At 34.1% G+C, this 26,431-nt stretch overlaps 1 protein-coding gene across 9 annotated transcripts in view; it reads left to right on the plus strand.

Moving 5' to 3' along the window:
- The window catches only part of ASPH (aspartate beta-hydroxylase), a 118,623-nt gene that overhangs the window by 20,393 nt on the left and 71,799 nt on the right, over positions 1-26,431 (plus strand). For 7 of the 9 annotated variants that reach the window (XM_040066306.1, XM_040066268.1, XM_040066278.1 and 4 more), the window contains 5 exons: positions 20,407-20,496; positions 21,974-22,048; positions 22,557-22,718; positions 24,319-24,378; positions 25,921-25,977. In XM_040066306.1, coding sequence (XP_039922240.1) covers positions 20,407-20,496; positions 21,974-22,048; positions 22,557-22,718; positions 24,319-24,378; positions 25,921-25,977 — 444 coding nt within the window. Of the gene's footprint in view, positions 1-4,131; positions 5,477-20,406; positions 20,497-21,973; positions 22,049-22,556; positions 22,719-24,318; positions 24,379-25,920; positions 25,978-26,431 lie in introns of those variants that run through there. The other 2 variants (XM_040066335.1, XM_040066416.1) reach the window with 2 other exon arrangements.

Genomic DNA, 26,431 nt, shown 5'->3' on the forward strand with positions numbered 1-26,431 from the left:
GCAAAGCTCCTTTTATTTGTGAGGATTTTGTTAGCACATATGCTGTATTTGAAGGCTTATTGCTTTCTGGGATTTTTTTTTCTGGGTCAGACTATCATAACAGCAAGTGGTTTCTCTGGTACAAAAGGAGTTACTGCAGTTTGGTGTTTCATTATAGGAATTCAGATGCTTTTTTCTCTCCTGTTCTTTAGCTATTACAGCACTAGTATTGTGTATTGAAGCTGTGATATGTACAGTGGTTTAATGTTGTCCACTTCCATAACTCCTAGTTTTCACTACAAATTTCAAGATTGAATTTCGTATTAGTGGTAGCTATCTTTTAAGTTTTAATTAATTTAATTAGCATTTTGAGAAATGCTTCTACCAGCATGAGGTTTTTTTGTATTTCAAATAATGGTTTGGTAGCTGATAATTTAATAATTTTCTTTACTGCTTGGCCATACCTAAATAGAAGAATTAAAATTTATTGGTTTATTTCTTGTTTATATAAGGTATGATAGGATCTGTTCTTTTGAATTTGTTGGAATCAAAGTGAATTTCATGATTAGGTTCTCGAGGAATTTGTGTAATTTTCAAAAGGGTGTGCGAAAGGTTTGTTCTTCCCCTCTTCGCCCACTCCCCATGGAAGGGAAATAAAAAAACCAAACCACCTACACCCCCTCCAGTCAACCAACCCTAAGTAATTATGAAGTACTGTAGCATTTATTAAACAATTATCTGTGGTGGAAAAGCAAAGTTTTTGAAGCTAATCTGCCATTATCTTGCTGATTTTGTCCTTTTCATTGATATTTCTGAGGTTCTGTTTACAGAATTCCATCTGGTAATGGGAAGAGAGGCTTCGTGTTCTGCTCCTCTGGGGCTGCTGTTTGCAGTACTTTGCTTCCCAGTTTTTGTCCACTTCACTCTGGTTGTCCTTGGAAAGGCGTTTTTCTTAGGGGGAATGCTACACATCTTTCCTTGCTTTAAATCAGTGCAGCAAAGCAGTGGCTTTAGTGGTATTACCAAATAAAAAGTGTATAGGGGTACCAATGTCTGTTGTAACAGTGACTTTGGAGAAACAACCTGTTTCTTTTGTACTTCTGTCCATTTTAACAGGCAACAATGTCCTGAGAAATTCTCCTTAAATGGTTGCAGTAGTTAGTACAGTTTTGGAACTTCACCTACAGAAAACAATCCCTTTGTTGTTCTTGTGCATTAGTTCAGAGTAGTCCAGCTATGCAGAAAACGGCAAAACCCCGTCTTCCTGTACCAGCAGTCAAACAGTAATAAGCAGTAGAATCCAAGTAAAAAAATCTTCTTTTCCCTTGGTTCACCTACAGTAGAAAAATATGTTTGCAGGCAGTCACACTGAGATTGCATGTTCAAAGAATCTGTAGTGAGATAATAGGTGTTAAAAGAATGCTTTTGGACAGTTCAGGTGTTTAGGGTGAGTTTCATGCTCTTCCCTATTTTTCTCATGTTCTACTGTAACACTTTCAGATACTAAAAGTTGGCTTGTACTCACTTTCATAAAAAGCGATGTTTACAGGAGAAGAAATATTTTGTCTTGCTAAATGCACGTAGGGAAGTCCTGTGCCCTGCTGCTTGTTGTAACTATTGAACAGACAAATATTTTGACTCCTTTGTTCACTTGGATTTAAATTGTCATGTTAAGACTTCTCTTGAAATAAAGTTATATCTTCTGAGTCCCCACTTTAGTAAGGTTTTGCTGCTCTGCTTTTCACCACCATTTTCAGATACTTGTTATAGTGCTTTTTGTGAGCTTATCAGTTTTTTAAAAAGCAGTTTTTCTTGATTGTGGGGGTGAATGAAGATGAAAAATAGAGTTTTAATTACTGGTGGGTTTTTTGTACTCTTTCTTAGAAAACAAGATAAGCATATGAAATCCCGTGGTTTTTTTCTTTAAATCAGGCTGAAATGTTGTCTGAGGGGTTTTTTTTGATTTTGTTCTTGTTTGACTCTTGTTTGAATTTTGTTAAATTCAAAGGTCATTATCTTCATCTTGGATAATTATTGCAAAGAATTGTAAAGAAATGGTTTAGGGGTTTTCGTTTGGTGTTTTTTTGACAAAGTCTGTAAGACATATTCTTCCAGTTTCTGTGGTTCCCTTTGGAGTCCTAGTATTTTCAAAGAAAATATGATGCTGTACTCCATTTTACAAATGTAATTGCCCAAAAGTCTTATTCTTAGTGCAAGAACAGGGGCATCTGTATGATTCTGAACATGTGTACAAAAATTACTTCTAAAGCCTGTAGTCTTTTGGGAGTAGTGTGTTGGTTTTTTTCTTTTGGACTTTTTGGGGTTTTTTTCCCCATTTTGTTTTTATATGTGATTCTGACAGGCTAGAATGACACAACTATTAATTCTGTATTTATAACTTAGATTGTACTTTTAGGATTTTTAGGTTCAAGTTTCCATTCTTATATTGAGATTTCATTCTTCAATAAATATCCTTACTTTAGTTTATGTCTTTACATCTTGTATGATCCAAATTTTGAAAACAAATTAGAATAATTGAGTGCTGTGCATAAAGTTGTTTATAAAATTTAATTTTTATAGAACTAAGCCATGGAAGAAGTTGGAGAGGGATATTTATAATACCTTGATTGCCTCCTGGATTCAATCTGTCATTTTTAAACCTTTGGGCTATCCAGTGAAAAGTTAAAGAGAATGGCTGGTCACTCAAGTAGAGGTTCTGGACATCCAGGTACAAGGATGTGGAATATCATGGACTTGGAAGTTTCTTCAGAATTATCATTGATAATTTCACTATGTGCTGTAAGAAAAACATGTTGAAATGTGTTAAATGTCTCTGCCATTAACTTCTCTCTATCTTGAATGTTTCATTAACCTGCATCTAATATTGCTTTGTAATCTGCATGTGCAACATGTTCACTTAATTTTATGTTTCAACAATCTGTCTTCACCTTTAGCTCACTTTTCTGCTTGTCTTTTCAACACAAATGAAGGTTTGTTCTGGTTAGAAGTGGGGGAAATTCCTCCCTCTGCAGCTTTAAAGCGTACCAGTAATTGTTGTTGCCTGGTCATTCTGTTGTGCTTTTCCTAGAATGGAAAATATGAAATGTTATTTAGTAGCAACTGTAAAACAGTGATTTTAATTAAAAATACCAAACAAACCTAGGCAAGACCAACCCCCCCAAAAAGGAGGGGAAAAAAGCATTAGCTGTGACTTTATTTGTACTTTGCAAATGCCATTTAGATCAGTGGGTCTTGTAACGTCAAATGGTAACTATTAGACCCTAATATTGGGGACTTTAGCAGTGATGAGCCCAATCTTTGCAGTTCTGGCCTTCTCTACTTCAGCTCTTTATCCTGCTTTAGATTTTCGATATTACAAAACTTACACCCTATATTGGCTACCTATTCATTTTAATCTGGTGTTCTGTAAATCCTCAGGTGTGGAAATTCCTGAGGATCAAGTACATCATATAGGAAATCTATCACAGAAAAAAATGATTGAGAAACACATTAAAAAACCCAAACAAGCAAACAAACAAACTGCAAAACGACCACCCTCAGCAATTAGAATCCTCACTTCTAAGCAAAATCAAAATTCTGCATGGATAAGAATGGTATCCTTAACAGTGTGTCTGTGACAAGTTTGTTTATATACTCTTTGCTTTTAAATGTTATTCTCGGCCATCAGTTGCAGGCTCTCAAATTTGAACATGATGGTTTAAAAAATAAAGAAAACAATTTGAGTGATTTTAAAGTAGTAGAAGATTACTGATAAAAAATTTTGTAAAGGTGAATGCTGTGGCAGAAAACCAGAATATAAATGGTTTTAGTTTTAGGACTAGGAAGAAGGGAAAGAAAAGCTACTGCCTTTTTTTCTCTTCTTTATTTTTTTAAAAGTAAGATTCTGGCATAATATTTTGCATGTTTATTGCCCAAATTATAGTCTGTATTTGAAAGAGTTAACTTTCTTAACATCCTTCTATTTCCTAGTTAGCATTCCTGTAAAGACTTCTGCCTGTGACAGGAGATGTCTTTCACAGATCCTCCTTTTACAGTTTCCTCTTTCCACCTAACTGCTGTCTCTTTTTTCCCCTTCCCTCTCTCTCTCTCTCTCTCTCTCTCTCTCTCTCTTTTTCCTCTATTCTTGTATAGGCCTGACCAAAGATGGCAGTAATGAAAATATTGATTCCCTTGAGGAAGTCCTTAATATTTTAGCAGAGGAAAGCTCTGATTGGTTTTATGGCTTTCTCTCATTTCTCTATGATGTATTGACTCCTTTTGAAATACTAGAAGAAGAAGAGAGCGAAGCTGCAGATGATGTTGATGGTACGTCACAGAATGAAGGGGTTCAGGGAAAAAAGACTTGTGTCATTTTGGATTTACAGAACCAATGACTGAAAGACTAATTTGATTGGCTTTCGAAAATGTCCATGAAATCATCAATCTTAATATAGCAAGAATTTATGGCATTGGGGGGAACCTCCCAAATGGACGCTCTAAAGTTAGCCACACAATGCTGTTTCAATAGTTGAAAGCCTTTCAATAATTCTTCCATTTTTGTGACAGGATGACAAGTATTATGCAGGTGTGTAAATATGTAGAATAAAACATGTATCTGTGGTTGTGTAGTTGGTTTCTGTATGTGCTTCAATCTATGCATTTTGTGCACAAAACTGACAAAGCTTAAGTGTAGTAATCTCTACTGTTACCACTAACATTTGTCTTTCCAGCAAACATTAACTGAAGCATTTTGTAACAGCCTTGATTATAAAGTATTCTAGCATGACTGCGTTTTGTAAATACGTATTTTTATGTTAATTCTTAATATGGACATGACAATGATAATTCTCTTGTGAAATATAATTTTAATAAATAACTTATTTTGTGATTCACTGCTTTCTCAGATAGGTTCTTTTTACCTGTTTGAAGAAAAGCACTTAATTTATAAGTGCTTGAAAATTCTACAGAAACATTTATTTCTAAGTTAGCTAACATCTTGTATTCAGAAGCTACTCTGAATATGATTTATTCCCCCTGATTTGTCTGTTTTCAAACCTTATCTTCAGTCATTTCTTTAGTATGACAATCACATCCCAAGGGCTGTTCCAAATTTCTTTTAGTTTTTAGGGTGGGCCTTCTGTGAAAGTGGGAAGCTGTAGTTATGTATTTCTAATGTAATACTGAATATATTAAAGACTAAGTGGAACTTGGAATTTAATGTCTTCTATTCCTTGAGAAATTGAAATATTTAATGTAGTTTTGCAAATTTGAATCTTTTTCTTGTGAAACTGTTTTACCACAGTTGTTCCAAAAATACTTTCCATGTATGTGCATTCCGTCTGCTAACATGAAGTTACTGGTATAGAAAGGGCAGTTTATAATTGTGTCCTGCAATTTGTATCAGGCATCAAAAGCGGAAACTGAGCTGTCCTTTTAAAACATGAATAATGTACTCAAGCAAGTTACTATTAAAATTGTATAAAATTGTTTTTTGTAATCCCTGCTTTGCTTAAGTTTGTATTCATTTCCTATATGAAGTTGATACCCAAGTTTAAAGACTAGTAGTTGCAGGCTGAAATTTTAACTTCTTTTTAAGATAAATAAAATTTCACTTACTTTGGCATGCCATTTTTAAAGCTATTTAACATGCCTGTTTGAAAAAACTCCCTCTAGATCATCCAATTCAGAATACTATATAATCTTTTAAAAGTAATAAAAATGTGCTAGTGTTAATCAATTGAAATGTGATGGGCTAATACTGTTGCTCAATGTTTATGAATTAAATATAGCCATGAGAATGTTCTTCCAAATATTTGGAAATTAGGATATAAGAAAGCTAACAACATATAAATTTAATGGTTTTAAAAACAAGTGTAAGGCAAAGAAAAGAAAGAAATCCCTAAACATTACAAAAATAAATGCTAGTAGGTCTGGAATATTACTGAGCAGTTTGTTAGCAAGTGCAAGAAACTTGAGGTGTCTGAGATGCTGGAAATAAGTGAACTTGGATTGTTTTGTTTTGTTCAAGAATTTTTTTTAATCTAAATTTTAGAAGCAGATTTGAATTAGAACTAAGAGTTTCATTACTGTTTTTGGATAATAATACCTCTCAGTGTTAATGAAAAAATTGTCATGGAACATTGAATTTTATTGTAGACGCTTCAGTAATGGAAGTAGATAGCTAAAAAGAGAAGGGAAACATCTGCTTATAAGAATTCTATATAATGAAGTTTATACAAAACAGTTTAAAAATTAATTGATAAACTGGAAATTTGGCAAGTGATACTGAGGTGGATTGCTTGATCCACAAGAAAGCTATGGGTACTGAGATAGGTGATGTATTAGTTTAACGTGTGCTGCAGATACGAAATGCAGGCCAGCAGATTTCTGATTTGACATCATGCAACTTCCTTGATGGTTTTAAGTATGTAGGCATCAGCTTGAAAACAATTAGAGTGAGAATGAAGAATTTGTCAGGGGAGGAGGGGTGAGGGGTAGGTGCAAAGACCTAGTGTAAGTAAATAACTTTATAGGGTACTTTGTTTCTGGAAAACTGTTCACTCTTGCCTGGGGTTGTTCCTGTTTACAATTGAACCCTCACTCTTGATGAGCGGAGCTCTCCAGACTCTCCGAAAGTTTGGGATGGAGGAGCTTTGATTTTCATGTATTCTATTAATGGCTGTGATTACAAGCAGAACTTGGCTAGTAAGGATGCTAATAAGATTTAGTTGAATCTTTGGTTATATTAGCGTAGCAGGCTTTTTTGTTTGTTTGTTCGTATGTTTTAAAAAAAGGCATTTAGCAGCAAAAAACGTTAAGCTGAGCATGATGTGCAAACAAGCAACGAAAACTGAACAGTATCTCAATTTGCTTGTGAGTCCGCACAAATTGTTTGAAATTAGTTGAGGAACTTGAAAACTAAATTTTTAGTTTGATTGTTTGTGACTATAAAAATACAGTAATTAAATTTTTTTTTAAAGTATTTTTAAGGTGTGGGTGGAAAGCTGGCATTTTGCCTTCTATTATTTTGCTGTAATTATTTTAGAAAGCAAGGCTACTGCTTTCTCCTGCAGTTCCTGGTCTGAGAATTTAAAATAGGAGAAAATTAGTAGCAAGCAATGTTTTTTATGTGGAAAATATATTTTTTAAGTGATAGGAACTTGCTGGGTTTTATACCTAGAAAGGAATGAAACTTCACAGATTTTATATTAAATTGGATGTGTGGTTTTCTTTAGATATACCCTCATTTTCCTCATATGTTAAATTTTCAGAGCTCCAGAAATAAATGTCTGTGACTAAAATTGTAGCCTTCCAGTTTGTCCAGCATTTTTAGAAATCTGTGGGATGTTTTACTTTGTCATTTGTTGGTAAATGTTTGTTATTTTAATTGCCAGTCTTCAAACTAAATACTGCATTAACCTTCATAGCAAAGTGTTTGCTTGCTTTCTTGTGATACTAATGGAAAGAAATTTATAGGGGAAATAACCCTTAATACCCGTACATCTGAAATGGCTTAAGACTTTTGGAAGCTTTGAACCCCAGATTTCTGTGACCACCTTCAGCGGTATTTATTTTAAAGTAAGAGTGTTATATGGCAGAGAGAAATCACAAAGCTCATAATGTGTAGAATAACTTTGAATTGAAGAGAATAAAGAATACATTGCATATCTGTTAAAATTCTTATTGCAAAATTTTTTTTTGCCAGTATTTCCACCCTGCCTCCTTTAAAAAAAAATCATTATTAGTTAATCTCTATTGACTGGCTACAGAAGAAATCAAATTTTCATAACAGTTATTGGTATAGGTTGCATTTAGATGGAAGCATAGAAGAAGAATATATTGAAGCATTAGAAAGATTTTAATTCCATTTCATGGTCAGATGGGAGAGGTAAAACCCACCTGTATTGTAAATGTAATTTGAGAGCTGGGGAAAGCTGTTGTACAGATAGTCATTTTGGAGAGATGTGTTACTGTATTCCCTGTTATTCCATCAGAGAAGCAGCTATCTTAATAATGTCACAGTAGCATGAAGTACATCAAGTATTGTCTTTCTCAGGGTCAGTTAGGATGTATGTCTCAAGATGAGGCTAATAAAGGCAAGATTTGCTTGTTGGTTTTGTGTATCTGCTCATACAGGATGCAGCATAAACATCTGTGACTTCAGAAAACAAAAATGCTTTCTACCACGTGGATCTGATCTGATCTGGATTTTTCTTCTGATATTAGGTAGTTAAATAAGCAAGAAACATTAAAGCAACATACAGAGAATATACTGAAGTTTGGTGTTTTGTTGTTTGGAGGGGTTTATGCTAGTTGTAAGAATTAAAACTTGCACTTGGAGAGTTAGAGACTTTGGTAAGACAAGTGCTCTGAGCTCAGTTTAAGGTAAGTGGGAGTTAACTTTCTGTCAATAAACTTATTTTGTTTAGCGGATGACCTTGGGTGTCTAACATAGCGTATTATAAGTGCACAATCAGTAATAATTATGTGCAGGGAGATAAACAAACAATTATAATCTGAGTTGCAGTTCTTCTGGAAAAGGAAAATAAAAAGGAGAGAAAAAATGTTAATAATGATTTTGGTTTACAGATTTGTATTTCTTCTTTTGGCACTGCAATTTTAACATCTTTTGCTAATTTTCTGCGTTTTTAAGGGGGTTCTTCATGGAATATCATAAATTAAGGCAAGAGTCTGAACACCAGCCCTAGTTTTTTTAAACTTGACACTTTATATTCTGTTATCCAGGCTTTGCATAAATTGCAGAAGGGTAACAAGTACTGTGTCAGCTGCTTAGTGCTAACGTGCCCCAAGTGCTTTCTGTGGTAAATGCAAAGTAGCCTCTCCCTTTTGCACGTCTAAGTGGAAAAACCACCTTTATTAGCTTACCTTTGTTTTGTGATGCTGCAGGTTACAAGTGTTTGTGCAGGTAAAGGTTGTAGAGAAATTGACTTACAGGAATTTTTTCACATGGCAAAACCTTTTGTCTACCAAGGCTATTTAAGTTTTCAGGACTATTAAGTGAATAAATTGTATTTGCCCATGCCAGGTTGTTCAATATATTGTTTAATATGAAAATGTTATTTGTCGGCATCTGGGAAACTACTCAAAAACTGAGAGCTTTTTGCCTACTATTTTTGTTTTGCAAACCTTATATTTCTAAATAAAAATAGTATTTATATATTTTTCTTCTGATGCATAAGTTCTAAATCTGTGCTCTCACTTGGGGGCTGGTTGTGGAGAATGTTCTTGAAGATTTTTATGGGGAAAAATAGAGGAAATGACTGAACTTTGTTGCAGAATGCTTTGTAATATTCCTGAGCTTCAAAGGATCAGTTAAGATAGCAAGCTGACCACTTTTAAGCACTATATGAAAATAACCACTTTGTGAGGAGTATTTAATATATAGAATGACTGTTTAAAGCACTTATTTAAAAATAATGTAAACCTATTCACTTATGTTAACTTTGAATTCAACTCTTTAATTAATTAACTCCAATAGTAGCCATTTCTGACATTCCATTATACCCACATTTGATGTTATAAATTGTATCTTTTATTCTTGCTTTGCTGGCATTGGACATTTTTAACGTGGGATTGAATGGAAAAAAAGAAGGAACTTTTGCTCAAAACAGGTGTGAAACCACATGAACTGGACTTCAGAATAAGAGTCCACAGGTTCAACTACATGATTTATAGAATTCTGGACATTTATTTGTTTGTTTGCACCTATGCTGTAAGAGGCTGTCTTTGCCATGAATTCCCTTAGGTGGCAGATTTTGTCACATGCCCCAGACATTGCTGTTTCGGAAAACCAGGTGGTTTGCACCCATTTTGCTTCAGCCTAATTCGGGCTGACAAGTGAGACTTCCTGTGCTATAGGGATTTCCCCGTGTAGGAATCATATCCAGGTGGAAATCAAGATGCAGCAGGATTTCGGGTCTTGTGAATATTACATAATACTAATGTTTTAAAATACCTTATTTTATATACTTCCCTTGTGAACAGGTCTATTAATAATATGTTAAACTTTGCGTGATTTATGTAAATATGTCATGAATCGATAATTTGCTGAGAACTTTAGTGCTATTCATTGCGTAAAAGCAGATTGAAACAAAATTACTGCTTGTCTGAATATTTAACAAGTGAAATAACAGTAATCAGTGAACAAGGTATTTTGTAATCATCCAACAGTTCATATGTCTTTATTCAAAATAATTTGAAATAGCTGTATGATGGTTTTTTGTGTATACTGATACTTGTAAAATTTTACTGTTTTCCTTGTCAACACATGCTTTTAAGTGTATCTTAAAATATTCAGTAATGTTTAATTTTAATATGAAAAGAGGAGGAGCTGGAAATTTAAATATGGCTTTGTACAACTTTTCTGAGTACCTTTTATGGTTTATATTTTCATTGATGATGTAAATGAAAGCTGGAGGGTTTTTTTCCCTTTTATATGAAGGAAAAAAAAAAAAAAAAAAAAAAAGAAAGAAAAGTTAACTTATTCTTCCATGCATTGAATAATGACTTAAGCCAAGTTAGAGCTCTGGACTTCAGCAATGGTGGTAAGCTATGAAGGAAGAGCTTGAAAAGACTCATATCTCAGGTATGAGTTTGCGAGGAAATTAATCTAAAGCTTGTATTTTTACTTGACTAACCCTTTTTGAAACAATTTTGGCCATAATGTCAGCACTTAATATTTTGAAAACGTGTAGTATAGAAATTAAATGCAAGGTGACTGTGTCATAGTTTTAATTTCAAACTGGGCAGAAACACTAATTAATGTAGTGGTTTTACGTTCACTAAATTTTGGTCTTGGTACTTACTTTTTCTGTGGGAGAGAGACTAGGAGAAAAACAAAGCAGGCTCAACCTTAAAATGAACAAATAGTTTATTAACATACACTAAAAGAATAGAAAAAAAGAAAGTCGAAAAAAACCCTAAAACGGAATGAAACTTCAAAAAACACTCTCCCCTCCCCTTACAAACGGTTCACTTTCTTACAAAGCAACATAAAGAGACAAAACTTGTAATTTTCAGTCAGTTTCACTATCTGACAATAGTCTTTCATCAATTCATTAGGGGAAGAGTATCCTTTTGAGTCATGGATCCCACTGACAACCTAGAACAGTTCTCTTGTGGGTTTTAAACTGTCACCAAAACAACCACCCAGAGAAAACCTGCCTTTGTGACCCTCCCAGGAGCAGGTTCCCAAGCTGCTTATGGGTCATGGGTCTTAGACTTTTGCATACTGGGGTGTCACCTTTTAAAGATGAATAACTTCAAAGCAAAGGATTCTTCGCTTCAAAGTACAGAGGCATCTTCTCACTTCTTCACTGGTGCAGGGGGCTTCTCATCTTTATCTCTGTTCAAGCATCTTATAGGATATTACTTAGTTCATCACAAACACTTTTGCTTAAATCTACACACAAATTAAACAATCATCTCCCCAAATGCATATCTTTCCCATAATTTAAAGGAATGACCTAAATATAGAGTTCATTTTCATGGCTCAAGTAAGAATAGAACAACTAACTCTTCAACCCTCTGTCTTAATAGTCTTTTTACTCTTGCTACTGACTTTATGCTGTTGGTCTTTATGTTCACTCTGTCCTTTCTTACTCTCTCAGAGAAGGGCTAAGCTCTGGAATGCTAAGAAAGAGTTAAATCTTCTCAGAGTCTTTGTCTCTCTTTCTGTAGCTCATGGTGTTAGATGTTCAAGGCCGAGCTGATGAGGGAGGAAGAACTTACACAGAAACATCAGAGATCGGAGCACTCAGGCTGTCTGGAATCACAAAAAAACCAGGCAGGATCGTAAATGCCTTCTCAGCCACCCCTCGGTGTAAATCGGGATGGCTTCAGCCCGAATAGTGCCCATAGCTCTTATCAGGGGCCCGACAGAGATTTCTCCCTGCTCTAGAGAAGTCTGAAGAAAGTAGCTGTTGCAAAACAGCAACCTCTCTCATTGCCCCCCCACACCCAGGAGCCGATGGAATCCGGCCAGGCCTCAGGCCAGCTCCCCGCCCAAAAGGGGAGAGCAGCAGGCCCAGCTCGATGTTACCTGTCTCTCTCCAGCCAAAGGAAGAAGAAAAAGGACCCATCTACAGGAAATTCATGGGGTTTTATATGGTACTTCCCAAAGTCGTAGCCAACAATTTCAGTAGTCGGAATCGATGTCAGTATTCTAACTAACTCTCTGATAGGTCCCTGTCTCTTCTAAAGCAATTCCCAGGTCCTGACTTGGAGAATTATTTTACATTTTTCTATAACTAAAAAACCAAACTGTACTAACCCATGACAGACTACAATGACTTTAATGACTACATTTTTTTAATTAATGTGGGGGGTTTTTTTGTTTGGTTTTTTTTTTTTTTTTTAGTATAGGCTATCAGAATGTTCTTTATTTTTTTCAGATTAAGTGTTGATATATGACGCAGTTTAGGTAGATATTGTTTTCTGGAAACCTAAGCTCACGGTGCAGATATTCAGCATAGGTGTTTTGTATGTCTGAATGAGATCCCTAGTGTTGAGGCACGGGAATATCTCTCCTTGTTTAGTAAGTTTATATATGAGTTTAAAAAGACATAGTTACTATATTTTTCTTTACTTTCTCGTTGGCTTTTAGGTAGCAACCTACTTGATTTTTATGGTTAAAATTGCTGTTTGTGGGATTTAAGCCTTAATCCACAGCATCATGATAGTGATAATCCAGTCTCTTTTAATGGTATTAAAAAGCTGAAGCTAAATATTATTTGTATTTTTGGAAAGGCTTTTGACTTTATGCTTCTTGTGGTACTAGCTATAAAGTACAATCAAGAGGCTGACTGCTCTCAGTTTGTTAGCTACAGTGGGAAGAGAAGACAGCACCTGATTTTGGAGAATAAGGTTTATTTTTTAAAATAAAAATCCTTTCATTCTTAAGTAGAGTGAAGTAATGCAGTAAGTATTTTAACTCAAATGAAATGGTAACTGCTTTTGGATCTGAGCAATGCCTTTATTTATTTTCCTTTGGATAAAGAAACATATTATTGTAAGAAAACAGTCAATTTATATACTCTGCAATACCTGTGTAATTGAAGGCCTTTTGAGTTAACATGTTGATAAAATATTTGTGAAATTTTATAGAAATATACATTTGTGCATTTGCCAGTTCCCTCTCAAATACTTTGCAGAGGAATCAGAGGGGTTGTTGGTTATAATTATGTGGCAGCACTTGACTGGAGAGAACTGAGCAATCTCCAAGACACTTCACAAGTAGCATGCATCTGGTAATGTGGTACTTTTCTTTGATTAGTTAGTCTTTCACAACAGTACTTGTCATGGTCCTGCAACTGAAGTTGCTTTATTCTTAATGACTTAATATTCTGTATTTTTCCATAACATTGTAGTGTGAACTACATATAGTGAACTTTTTACATAACATGTCAGGTTGGGAAATTTCATGTCAAGTTTATTAAACATCACAAATATGTTCATAACCTATTTCCATTTTGCAACTAATTAGGTGAGGAGCCAGGAGGGGTAGCCAAGAAAAAAACTAAAGTCAAAGGTATTTTTAATGTTCTTTTTCATGCGGAACTTTATGCAGATAATGATGTATGAAATGCATGTGCATTACAAATACCAACTGTGGGTTATAATGTTTACTAATACTAGCTATCTTGGCTAAATATTTTCTAATGGTGCAGCAAACTATTGTTCTTGCAGTTTTTCAGTATTTTTTTTTACTACTGATTGAAATTTAGTGGCAATGTGAGTGCTTTCCTAACTAGAGATTATATTTCATTTGTGTGGATTTTTTTTTTTTACAACAGATGTCTTGTTTGGATTGTATGTAGTTTATGATAATCTGGTATTCTGCATGTTTTTATGTAAGATTTTGCTTTGTGTGAAATCCTCTTCGTTATCATCCATGAATTCATGATACTATTCCTTTACTGTATTTGGACTCAAGTGCCTTAATTCTTCTAAGACTGCGCTTTAATAGTTTCATCTATTTTTTTTTGTCCCGTGGGAGTTGAAGTTTAGGCAAAGTTCTATAACTTCCCCTTTAATAGTACTTGCAGGATTGATTGCAGCATTTTCTAAATCTTAGTGTGGGATAGCTTGCAACCAATTTATGCCATATATTTATTTATAATGACATTGCTGTGTGAACAGGTCATAGTTTTGAAGACAAAAAAAAGCTAATTAGCCTCAGCAAACACCAGAGACCAGATGTACTTCAGGTGCTTAGCTTTTTATATCTGCTCAGTTATCTTCAGGCAACATGAGTATGGGAACAGTCTCTATGTTACATTAACCACATACAGACTGTAAGGTGCTTCTTTCTAGTAGTATATGAAAAAAAGTATGCTGTTCACCTTACAAACCTTCATGAGGAAAAAAGCATATTTGCTAAGGAAAGCTTGCTGCTTTGTTGTCAGTGTCACTTTTCTCAGCATCTTGCGTCAAGTTGAAATTTTTAGCATTTGTTCCACATTGTGCTTGGTGTAACTTGGTTGCAAACTGCGTGTTTCTAAAAATGTGATAAATGTCACTTAGCAATTCTTTCCCCAGTTTTGGATTATTTTTCAAAGTTTGATATAAGAATAAAGAAATGGCATATTTCAAACTTTTTGTGTCAAAACCATTTGGAAGGAAATATGATGTCATTCCTTTTAGACTGAGCTATGTAATTGAATTGTTCATGCTGCAGAAACACTACACAGTGGCTAGAGGCATACCTGCTTTTTTGCCTGAGCAGACTGCGGTTTCTCTCAAAAGTCTGAGTAAAAATAGAGCTGTTTATATGTAAAAGTAATTTTCACTTTGTTAATAATGTGGGAGTACTAATTTCAAAATTATATGCAAATACTGCTTGCAGATTTAATGGAAAAATCTCTGAATTTTATTGACTTAAAAATTCCTTATTCTGGAGAATTCTACTGGTACTGACAAATATTTTCAAAACTATGGCAAAATATTGGACATTAAACATATTGAACATAAATTTCAAGGATTCTGTTCTGATTGTTTTATGACGTATCTGTATACCCTGTCACAGCCAAATGTGAATTGAAGTAGAGAAAATAAGCACAGGAGACACAACTCCAAAAGTAAAACAAAGAAAAAAAGTTGCTGGTAACCGAAAAGCAAAATTGTAAGAACCAATTTGCAATTATTGCTTTGATTTCACTGAGTTTAGTCTAACCCAGTTAACTTTTTTGGACTTGATTTAATTAATCAGGACATTGCTGTTTCTTTTTACTTGCACTTCTCAATACATACTTCAGTTATCTTTTTAAAGTTACTGCTTAATATGAGGTAAATATCAGTAAAACATTGTAGTATAAATTTGTGTAATAACGTTTACAACTGTTATGCTGTTGTGAAAGGTTCAAAATTTATCGTAATTTTCATGCTCACAGGCAAAAGTGGTTTTAGCATTTTGCAGAAGGTAGCAGTAAGATAATAGCGGCATGGTTTTCTCTAGATTAACGCTTCATTTGGATACAGCTGCAGTTTAAGCCAAGGGTATTTTCTGGCTGCATGGTGTGAAGTGTTCCTAGAAGTCAAAACTAATTTGTTTAAATTGCTTAAAGCTTAGGAGTTAATTATACTAGTTTAAATCTAACAAACATTAAATAATAATTTGATCAAAACTTTAACATGGTTGTTCATAAGATGTTTTTTGGCCTAAGATTGGTTCTCTCATTGAACATTTCCTCTTTTTTAAATGAAAAACTAAAAAGTAAAAGAAGCTATTAAAGAGTCACTCAAGAAATTAAGGGAGAAGCAGGAATCCAAGAAGGAGGAAAATGAAGAAGAAAAAAAGAAAACCAGGAAAGGAAAAGATGCTACTGATCGAAAGGACAAGAAATCTGTTGATATGAATAAGTTAAAGAAAGATTCTGACAAGGCTAAAAGAGACAGAGGAAAGGAAAAAGGTCAAGACAAAAGTATAAAATCCAAGGAGACTACAAAAAAGTCAGCCAATGAAAAGGATGGCACTGTTCAGGTGGGAAAAGACAAAGAAACAAAAAAGATAGTTAAAAGCCAATCCAAGGAAGACAAGAAAGAAAAGAAATAAATAAGAGTTCCTGTTCTGCTAATGAGAAACAGACCTGAAGGATGTAAAATTCAGCATATTTATATGAATGTGGCAAATATGGCAGTAAGAAAATAATGTTTTCTAGAAATAAGTGTGAACAAAGGCTATATATAATACTTTTTAAAACTGTTCAGTGTGAACTGGTATTGTAAGCACAAAGCAGACAGATCTGCTATGAAACTCAAGTATGTACATATGTTAATGTGCCTGGCTGCCACGGTGTATTGAAAACATTCAAATGTCAAATTGATGCCAGCTGCTCTAAGTCTACTCTCAATATGGGTTTGGGTTTTTGTGATTGTTTTTTTTTCTTGCTTGTTTACTTGTATTTGCTTGATATGGAGAGGAAAGTCTAATGTTCTATATGAAGTGCAAGTTTAAAAGCAATATTAAAAGGTCTAGCTGGACACATGTAGTGGAAACTCATGAAATATTTCTATTTCACAGAAACAACCAAGAGGAGCATTAATGGACTGTAGTGTCATAGGAACTAAACAAATAAATGTAATTTATTCTCTGCCAAACTTTTTCCCTAAGGAAACTATTTTTTTCCTGAGAAAACTATTTTGTACACAAATAGTCAAACCAAATTGAGTGTTGCACTTTATCATGAGACCCCAGGGTATACTCAAAATGTTCCTACATTTTTTGTCTTTTGAGCCCATGACAATATGTTTCTGTTTTTCTTCCATTCCCGATTTATTTAATTATTTTATTTCTCTGTATTTGTGTTGGAAAGCTTGATTCATTGTAACTTTTTATTTAACTGTGTCCTGATTTTTTTCCAAATTTGCAAACCTTTTGGTAATGAATACTGCTGAAAATTAGGCCACCTGTTTCATCACTGATAAGTATCATTGTATTCCAATTACATTTAAGATGGGATATGCCAGTACTATTCTATTCTGGTTGAACTTGTTTAGAGAGCGGCTTATATATTTTTTGCAGATGTTATCTTCTTCAACACTTTCAAGTGCATGATGCTTCTATAAGCAAAATCTTGTGTTAGTTTGTTTTTACAGCTTCTGTATTTTTAGCATCAAGGAAGGATTTATCCAGCCGTCTCATTAGAATAAAGTTGCAAAACATTACTGCAGAGATAACTGAGAGATTTCAGAATGCATCTATGAATGAATCTATGGTTGCTTTTAAGTTTATTTAGAAATGAGTATTTTCTAAATAAATTTGAAAGCATGTACATTGCATGGAATGGCACAATATAATTACACAGGATTGAGAAAAAAATTTGTAATGGAAGTTTAAGATTAATTCTTGGTATACCACAGCATTAGTTTCAAGAAAACAAAACTGAGGAGTAAAACTGAGAATGAGTATATATATGCATGTGGATGGTAATTTAAGATTGAAGTCCTGAAGGTTAATTCTGTTTATGGTTTTGCTAAAAATTTTGTGTATAACAGTCAGCAATACACTTCCCTCAGCCGTTCCATACATATGTCTGCATCATACTTTGATCCATAGAGTTATAATATATGATAAAAAGGTTAAAGATGATTTTATTTTATTTTTTTAGAGAAAATGAAATATTCAAATAGCTATGAAAAATAGTTCAAATTAAAATTGTAGAAAACAGTATAGTATCTTAAGATTCTGGCTGTGATAATTAACAGAGATGATCTACTCTGAGGTATTTTCTAAATATTTATAAATTCATGAAGAGTGAGGGATGTACATTGTGAACATTACAGTGCCTAGCAAAAAATATGAGAGAATGAAGATCTAATAAATGCAGTTCCATAATGAACATTCTGTAAGGTTTTGGTGATGATAGATATATTTATTCAACTTTGCTTTGGTAAGTGTTAAAATGCTTATTTGACCAGAGGAGCATTCAAATCACACTTGTCAAGGATGGTGGCACAGTGGTATAGTGCACATCACTTTTTATTTTCTCCCGTAATGTGACAGAACTTGTAACTGTGTGGGAGTGAAATTTGAAATTAATTGCTGTTCTGATTAACATATTGTATCTATGACCCAAAGTTTATGGGGTTCTGGAAAGGTTGGGTTGTTTTTTTTGTTTTTCCTTTCCAAAGAAAATTTTATTTGAGCAGCACTCCAGGCTATACAGACAGCTACAAAATAAAGTATTTTTGCTCCAGAGATCCGTTGTGTTGTGGTATATCTCTATGAAATAATTTTGTCATTAATCTTAATGCAGCAAGTTACCACATAAGCTCAAAAAATGCACAAGACAAGTAAAAGCTAAATGTAATTATAATAAACAGATCAGAGAAAGTTAAAAAGCAAATTATTTAGTGTATTACATACTTGACAAGATTGAATAGAAATCAGTGTTAAACATAATAGATGTGTATAAAAAGCTTGAAGATCAAGTTGGGAAATGTCCAAGTGAAACAAAGACACACACTTTTTTTGTTCCTTCTTTCCGGTTAAATACCCATAGTGCTTGGTGGGTGTGGAATATTTGGTGTCTTTTGAAATGCTTTGAATTCATTTCTTGTTCATGAAGCAGAGCATGTGGTTGTCTGGAACTGAACATGTATGTTATTGAGGATATGAAAACTTATTTAAAGCAGTGGATGTGTAAAGTAACTGAATGCTGTTTGTGAAAGCAAGGTGGCTGTTTCCATGCTTCTGGATTCTGGAGTGTGAGAGAGTGGTTAATATGAGTTACTGGTTTTGTCTCCATCCTAAGATGATTGTAGAAGGAAGTAACTTCTTACACTTGTAGCCATTAATATTCCTGCAGAAAAAGATGAATGTCATAATAATTATTTTTTAATGTTCTGCGTGGGTGGTTTTTTTAATGACAGAAAGAAAATGGACAAAATCTAAGTGTAAATTTGGCATTTTTCTTCTAGCTTATTTTGACTCTGAAGTGGTGGACTCTTGGTTACACTGCTTTTGGACACAGCCTACCTACCTATCTTCAAATAATTTAAATTTAAATCATATAAAAAGATAGATTTAATTCTGTTATCCTGTAACCATTACCTAAAATAAACGTTTTTCTCACAATGCATGAAATAATATCTCTCTAGTCTACACAAATTTGGTTTGAGACATACTAATCCAATTTGCGTTGAGATATGTTTGACTCCAATAGAAATGTGATAATTTTTTTTTAATTGTACTTTATTGAAAGTACAAGAATATTTACCACTTAAGAGTTGCTTTTACAAGATTGCTAGTACTGCAGGAGAGTTCATTATAGTTCAGCCTCTGCTTTTTTACATACTATCTTTTCTATTGATTTCCATGTATACCAGCTGTTGACAAAGTAGTTTGCTTTGTGCAGTGGTGTGTGTTGAGAAGTGAGTCTTACCTTAATTGACCTTGGATGTAGGATTATAGGCAAATGCCATTTGGAAGGGACTTTGGGAGATCCTTATTTCCACATCCTGCTCAAAACACGGTAATTTCAGAGGAATGACCAGGTTGCTCTGGCTATTTTCTTGTGTGATCTTTCAAACCTCCAAGGATGGGAATGCACAGCCTCTCTGTGCAGTCTTTCCCACTGATTTCACTACCCTTGTAGTGGTGGGGGTTTGTGGGTGGGTGAGTTTTTTCTCATACCCAGTCTGAACCTCTTGTATAAGTCCTGCTTGAACCCTCCTAAAGGAGAGTTGAGAGGAGAATTAGTCTAATACCAACACATTCTTGAGCATATGGTGTCCTTAACATGTGACATGATCTTTCACAGCTATATCTTTTATCTCCTGCTGTGATAATGGTGTTTACTTCTTTCTTTTCATTGTGTATTGATGTAGAAAGAGACTGTGGTATAGATGGTCAGGATCTTAGTGGTAAAATTCCATCAGTCATACTTCTTCTATAGTCATTTATTTGTCAAAACAAACTAATCTTAATCGAGTCTTCTAAGAGGTAACACATGAATTTAAAATAACTCTTCTCATTCTGTCCAGCTTTTCATAAAGTTCAAATCAATTCTTCTTTTATAGAGCCTATAAAATTGATCATATGAAGCACTTTTTGCACAAATTGAAAACACAGAGAAAATTTTTTTACTGGATACTGAATAGATGTTGAGAATACCATAGTAATTAGTTCAGTTACTTTGAAATAAGGGCAAGTGCTTAAATTTCTGTCCCTTTTTACCTCTTCATTGTATGTTTGTCTTCCAAACATCTTTGTTTACTATCTGAATACGCTTTAGTCTTTTTATATATATATCACTGTATATTATGACAGCCCTGTATTTGTGATTGTTTGAAATAATTTTTGGAGAGTGTAACTTCAGTTACAATTTAATTAAAAGAACTTTCTTATTTTATAAGTGAATCAGTTCAAAAAGGGCATAAAGTTAACTTTATAACTGAAAAATGCAGGCCTTAAAGAAAGATCTGTCCCAGCACAGCCAACATCACCAGAATCTGAGGAGAGTGACCAGCCTGCTGAAAAGTCATATGTCGAATCAGGTAAGACCTTTCGTGAATGGTAGGTGCAACAAAAGACATGAAGCTTAATTTGAATTACAACTTTGTGTCATTAACATGCAATTATTTTATAGATTTTGTGTTGCTTATCTACTGAAGTTTAACTTGAATCACCGTTTATAGCTTTGTATCAATCACTGACCAAAAGTATTAAATTTCATGGTTACCATTGTAGGTGTATCACATTAGAATAACTTTCTGATGATGTATTGTTGTGGTTTAGATTGATTTCCAACTGTATATCCAACCAGAATTACAGCAGATTTTTCACCTTAAAAACCAAACAAAACTCTCTCAACAACCCTCTCAATAAGATAATAAAGTACTCACTTTTCCATTAGAACTGCTAATATATAACAAATACAATAAATGGAGCTCCTACTGTTAAAAATAAACATTTTTAAAGCCCTATACTATTAGTAGAATGTATTAGAATTAAGAGGAATTCAAGAAAAAATATTTTACATGTCATATTTCACATATGTGATTTGCATTAGTGTTATTCACAGAGTACATGTTTTTTCCTGTTTATTGAAGAGGCTTATCCTATGTGATGTTTATGTGAACCTTAATAAGTAAACATACAAATACAGAGTGGATGGTCAGTGGAATCTATGGAATATAGATTTTGCTTTTAAAGACTTGCATTAATTTTCTTTAGATATAGTTTATAAAATGTATCAAGATATGATTTCCTGGTTGGGCGGGTTTTTTGGGGGTGTGTGTGGTTTTTGTGGGACCATTTTTCATACCATTTTGGATCCTTATTTGAAAATGCAGCTGTTACCTGGTTTAGAGCTTTTTTATCAGATGGATAGGATTTCTCAATATTAATTTCAAGACACTTCTATGAAGACAATCCTTCATACAAATTCCTATTATGTCCTGTGCTGGTCTGTTAGATGGCAATCACTTGTCCATGAAACCTGTTTGTGATTTCTTCTGGAAATTTGTAGTGGAAAAAGACATTGATATTGTAATGTTAGTATCTGTTTTCCCTGTTCATTAAGTCAACAGGACTCTACTTCTGCAACTCACATTTTGTTGTCAGATATGACTTGATAGTGTTGCTGCCTAAATTGTAGGAAGATAATGGATGAAAGTGTTAGTAAATTAATTCCATAAAATAGAGTTCTTGGTTTGAATAGTTACCTGAAGTTATTACTACTCCTGGGAAAAATATATGTGCACAAAATGCCATGTAGATAAATTCTTCCAATTCATCTTCAGACAGACAAATCTGATGTGATTGTTGCAATACTTTCTATATAGGAGAGTAAGCAAGACAAAATTGTTTTTCTAATTGTGTGAGTTGCAGAGGTTCTCCAGGTCAGTCTCTAGGGAACTTTGTGAAAGGGATTAAGAACATTATGGAGCCTACTAAAAGCTGCAAGCCTTGAGTTAATGTTTAAATTTTGCCTTTTGCACTTACCTTCACTGCAATTTATAATCCTTTTAGAGCACAAGACTGCTGATGTAGAATTGGAAGAAGAAATTCAATCTGTTCTTCATGAAGATCTCCAATCGCAGCTTGGTAATGCATTAACACTTAGAAATCACTGAAGAGTTTATAAATACTGCCATAGGCTAGGTGAATCTCAGAGTCTGGTTTTGGTATGCATTTAAAGTGCTTTTGCCTCCACAAAACATTCAAATCAACTGATTTGTCATTTTTAATGAAATTAAAGAAATTAAGAAAGAAAGAGAATTCAGAAAGTTCGGTCACCAAATCCTAAAACTGTCTTCTTATCCAGACTTGTTTTGGCAGTAATAGCTCAAATCAGTCATTTAACAAAAGCTTCCTCAAAACACTGTGTAGAGGGCAAGAGTGGACAGAGCAGAGTTGGCCTTTACTGTGAGTAAAGAAGGTCCTGGCAAGTTGGGTTTATAATGCTGCACTGTGCAGATAAGTTTTCTGTCACTCCCCATTCCCTTTGGAGACTAGCTGGAAAGCACAAAGGGTGTACTGAAGGTTGAATATTTGCTGGTAATGAAATATATCAAAGAAAATTTATTCACTAACAATCTGCATTATTGATTAGGGGAGAGACATGAAGATGTAGATGAAAGTGTAAATGACCAGTGGCAAATAAAGGAAGAAAGACATGGAGAAACTTTTGAAGCTCCTGCAACAGATGACATGCTCAGAGAATTTGAGAATGAAATTCCAGAAGCATATGAGACACCAGACTCAGTTCAGAAAGGTATCTGAATGACTAAATACATTTAGTAAAAAAGTTTTGCAAAAGAAAACCCAACCCAGACAAATGAAAATATTTCTCATTAAACCTGGACTTGTAATTTCCACTTAAAATGGAGCCTTAGCAAGTGTCAGCCACAACATTATTTAGGAAATAAATATATTTTAAGTCAAAAGGGTTTATTTTAATGCTATGTGTTTTGGAATCCAGGTAACCATATATTAGTAATTACTAGTCCATGGGCTTTCAACAAAATTAATCTCTGCTCCAATTATGCATCTCTCCCCAGCAGAGGCATGAATGTAATCATATAGAAAGGTTTTGGTTGAAAGATTCTAACCCTTCTGCCATGAAGGACACCTTTCGCTAGACCAGATTATTCAAAGCCCCATCTACCTTGAATAATTCCAGGGACGAGGCATTCACAGCTTCTCTGGACAACATGTTCCAGTGCTTTATCTCCCTTACAGTGAGGCATTTTTACTTTATATTCAATCTAAACCTGCCCCCTTTCAGTTTAAAGCTGAAACCCCTTTTCTATCTCTACATGCCCTTGTAAAAAGTCTCTCTTCAGCTTCTTTGTCTACCTAAGATACTGAAGAGCTGCAATTAGGTCACCCCAGAGTTTTTTTTTCTCCAGGCTGAACCCCAGTTCTCAGCCTTTTCTTGCAGCTCTGGAGAGGCATTCCACATCCAGTCTTTCACCTACCAGCACCCCCAAATGCTTCTTGTTGTGGCTGCTCTCAATCTGTTCATCCCCCATCAGTAAAACCTGTATGGAGTCTGCTTCTGGAGCTTTTGGTTTATTAAACTAAATTTTAAAGTTAATTAACACACTAGTTTCTATACTTTATTCTCATTCTTCTTTCATTTAAATATGGTACCCTAGGAGCATATTTAAGTCCTGCAGAGATGCAGACATCATATAATATATAGATGGTCATATCTTGTCACCTTGGGGCATTGACTGGACAATGAAAATTGCAGTCAAAATATTAAAGCAGAGTCATATGATCTAAATCCCGCTAGGGGGAAATTTTTCTGAATGCTTTTATTTGTATTGCTGAAAATTTTACCTATCTCTTAATATCTCTTGATACCTTTTGATAAAACCCATGTAATCAATGTCATCTGAAAGTTTTGAAGTGCACTGAGATTCTTTCTTCACAACCATAGTAACTCTTCAGTCTGAGTCTATTATACCTCCTCAGATCTGTATCTCACTTACTCATCCACAGTACAAGTCAAAGTAGGAGACTAGAGGAGAAATTGAAATTCCATTTACTTTAAATCCTTGCAATTAAGACAAAGTGAATATATTCTTCATTCTTCCAATTTATTCAGAAATTTCTGTGGAGAGTCCTCTTTGTTTTGAGGAAATATTTATAGAGTTTCTTCATACATACACATTCTCAATATTGTATATAAATAAAATAGTTTTTTTCCAGTCTATATATACATATCCTGCTGCCATTAGGAGAAGTTTGCTTAGGAATATTTCTGTTGTTACATAATATCTGATAGAGGGTTTGTGGTATTGTTTTTTGATTTAAAAATGTTAAAATTTAAAATTTAAAATTTGTGCAATGTATTTGTTTCTCAGATGCTGATTCCATGGTGGATGATGTTGGAGCAGTGGAGTCTGAATCATATGAAATTCCAGGTATCTTTGTTTTTCCATACTCAGTAATAATCGTTTTCTGCCTCAATATAACAAATTATATGAGAAAGAAAAATAGAAGAGGTTAGACTGGTTTAGAAATACATCATTTTGAATTTGTTTTTTTTTCTCTCAATAACTAGTTGTTATTGTCTTGGAGAATTTTACTTTGGGATTACTGTATCATACTTGCTATTGAAAAATCTTTATTACAAATACCAGGTGACAGGTGTGAAAACTTTGCTTTCATTGGTGCAAAAACTTTTTATTTACTCTGTGTTTCTGGCTGTTGTGTATGATTGGGGACTGGGTAGGCAAGTGATCTATGGTTGTACAGTCTAAAAAAGTGAGAATGAGATTTATTGCTTATGTTGTCTTTGTACAGTCTATAATACTAAGGTTCTTCTAGACTATTTTCTTGGCATTAGGAGCATCCAATTTTTTGTACCTTTCCTTCAGGACCGCATGTTTCTTTGTGGCTCACTCTGCTATCAGAGAGTGAGTCAACACCAAGGATGTAATTCTGAACTATTCTTGTTCTGTCTTTCTGCACATCTTAATTCACCTTGAAAGCTTTTAGAAATTTGGCTTGGACTAATCCTATTACCTCATAGTCATCTTTGTGTTATGCTTGATATCATGTACAATGGCATTAGCTCACCTTTCCCATTCTGAAGAAGCATTAAGTGGATATTGCAGTTTCCCTACTGTCTGATAAGTATTTTCTTCAGGATTCTAACAGTGTTTCTTTACAGTATGGACAGTCTCTTGCATTTATATTAGACATTGATTTCTACTCTAGGCTTCCTATGTTTGACTCAGTGTTAGCTCTAGACTTTGCAGTTGTGTTTGGTGCCACAGATGTGACAGAAGAATAGTTGTATTTATTTGATACAGCTAAAACTGTTTATTCCAAACTGTATGGGGGATTACTGTTTTAGAATCCAAGCTATACTTCCAAAGTAAAAGGGTAAGTTACATTACCTTCAGTACTGTGTTTTCTCAGATGTGTCATAGTACCTATATTAACAGAATTTAAAAGAATTATAGAGGAAAATAATCCCCGAAATTAACTAGGTAATGAACTAATTGCTCTAAATCTGAGATGCCAGAAGTGAAGTACACATTTTGCAAGGTCAGTTTCTAGTTCATGTCTTGTCTTCTAATGATCCATCACCAAGTGAGCTTCCTGCACATTAGTAAAGGAGATGCTTTGCAATTTTGAAGATAGGGGATGTTTGCATTTTTTATTTATATGAGAGAAAAATATTTTAAAATATTGATGGAGACTAATAGCTCCATTGTTCTAGTTTTTCTACAGAGAGTATAGCAGAAGGCTGAAAGAGGGAGTGGCTCAACACCTTCCATTAGATTGCCATGTGTCAAGTTGCAAGTGTCAGTTTATAAAGTTTGAGTTTTCAGTTTTCTGCTGAGGAGCTATATTCCGTCATTGACAGACTCATGGACAAGTTAAAACAATGAAATATTTAAAATATATAATATTCTTAATATAAAGAGATTTATTTGTTTATATTTAATTTACAGCCTTAGATGATTATGTTGCAGATTTGGAAGAGAGAGTAAGTGATCCAGACACCCCAGGTTTGTATATTTTCATTACTTCAAATGATAATATAATCACGCTTTTTAAAATGTGCTACAAAGTGATGTGTCATGTTGACTGTTTCTTCACAGTTTTATTTTCAAAGGAATTTTAGATAATTTCAAGTAGGCCTGATTTTTATGCTGCTGTTACCATTACATTTGTGAGCATAACACTCCATGTGTCCAATCTACAAATGCTTACCTAGGTATTTTGTTCTGTCAGGAATTTCCCAGTCTAATCAATGGATTGATTATCCAACACCTACTTGTATTCCTAACTTTGCATGAACTTACTGTACTCTGTGTTTTATACTCCTGAATGTGTTTTATAATTCAGTTGTCACTTTCAAATGAAGTATTATAGTATTAAGCCAGTATGATTACTTCTTTCATTTTTGAGCTAAATATGTGACCTTTTTAAGCTCTCTTGTGTTATTTAGCTATTGTATGA

This window comes from Hirundo rustica, chromosome 1, assembly GCF_015227805.2.
Source record: "Hirundo rustica isolate bHirRus1 chromosome 1, bHirRus1.pri.v3, whole genome shotgun sequence".
NCBI classification, from domain to species: domain Eukaryota; kingdom Metazoa; phylum Chordata; class Aves; order Passeriformes; family Hirundinidae; genus Hirundo; species Hirundo rustica.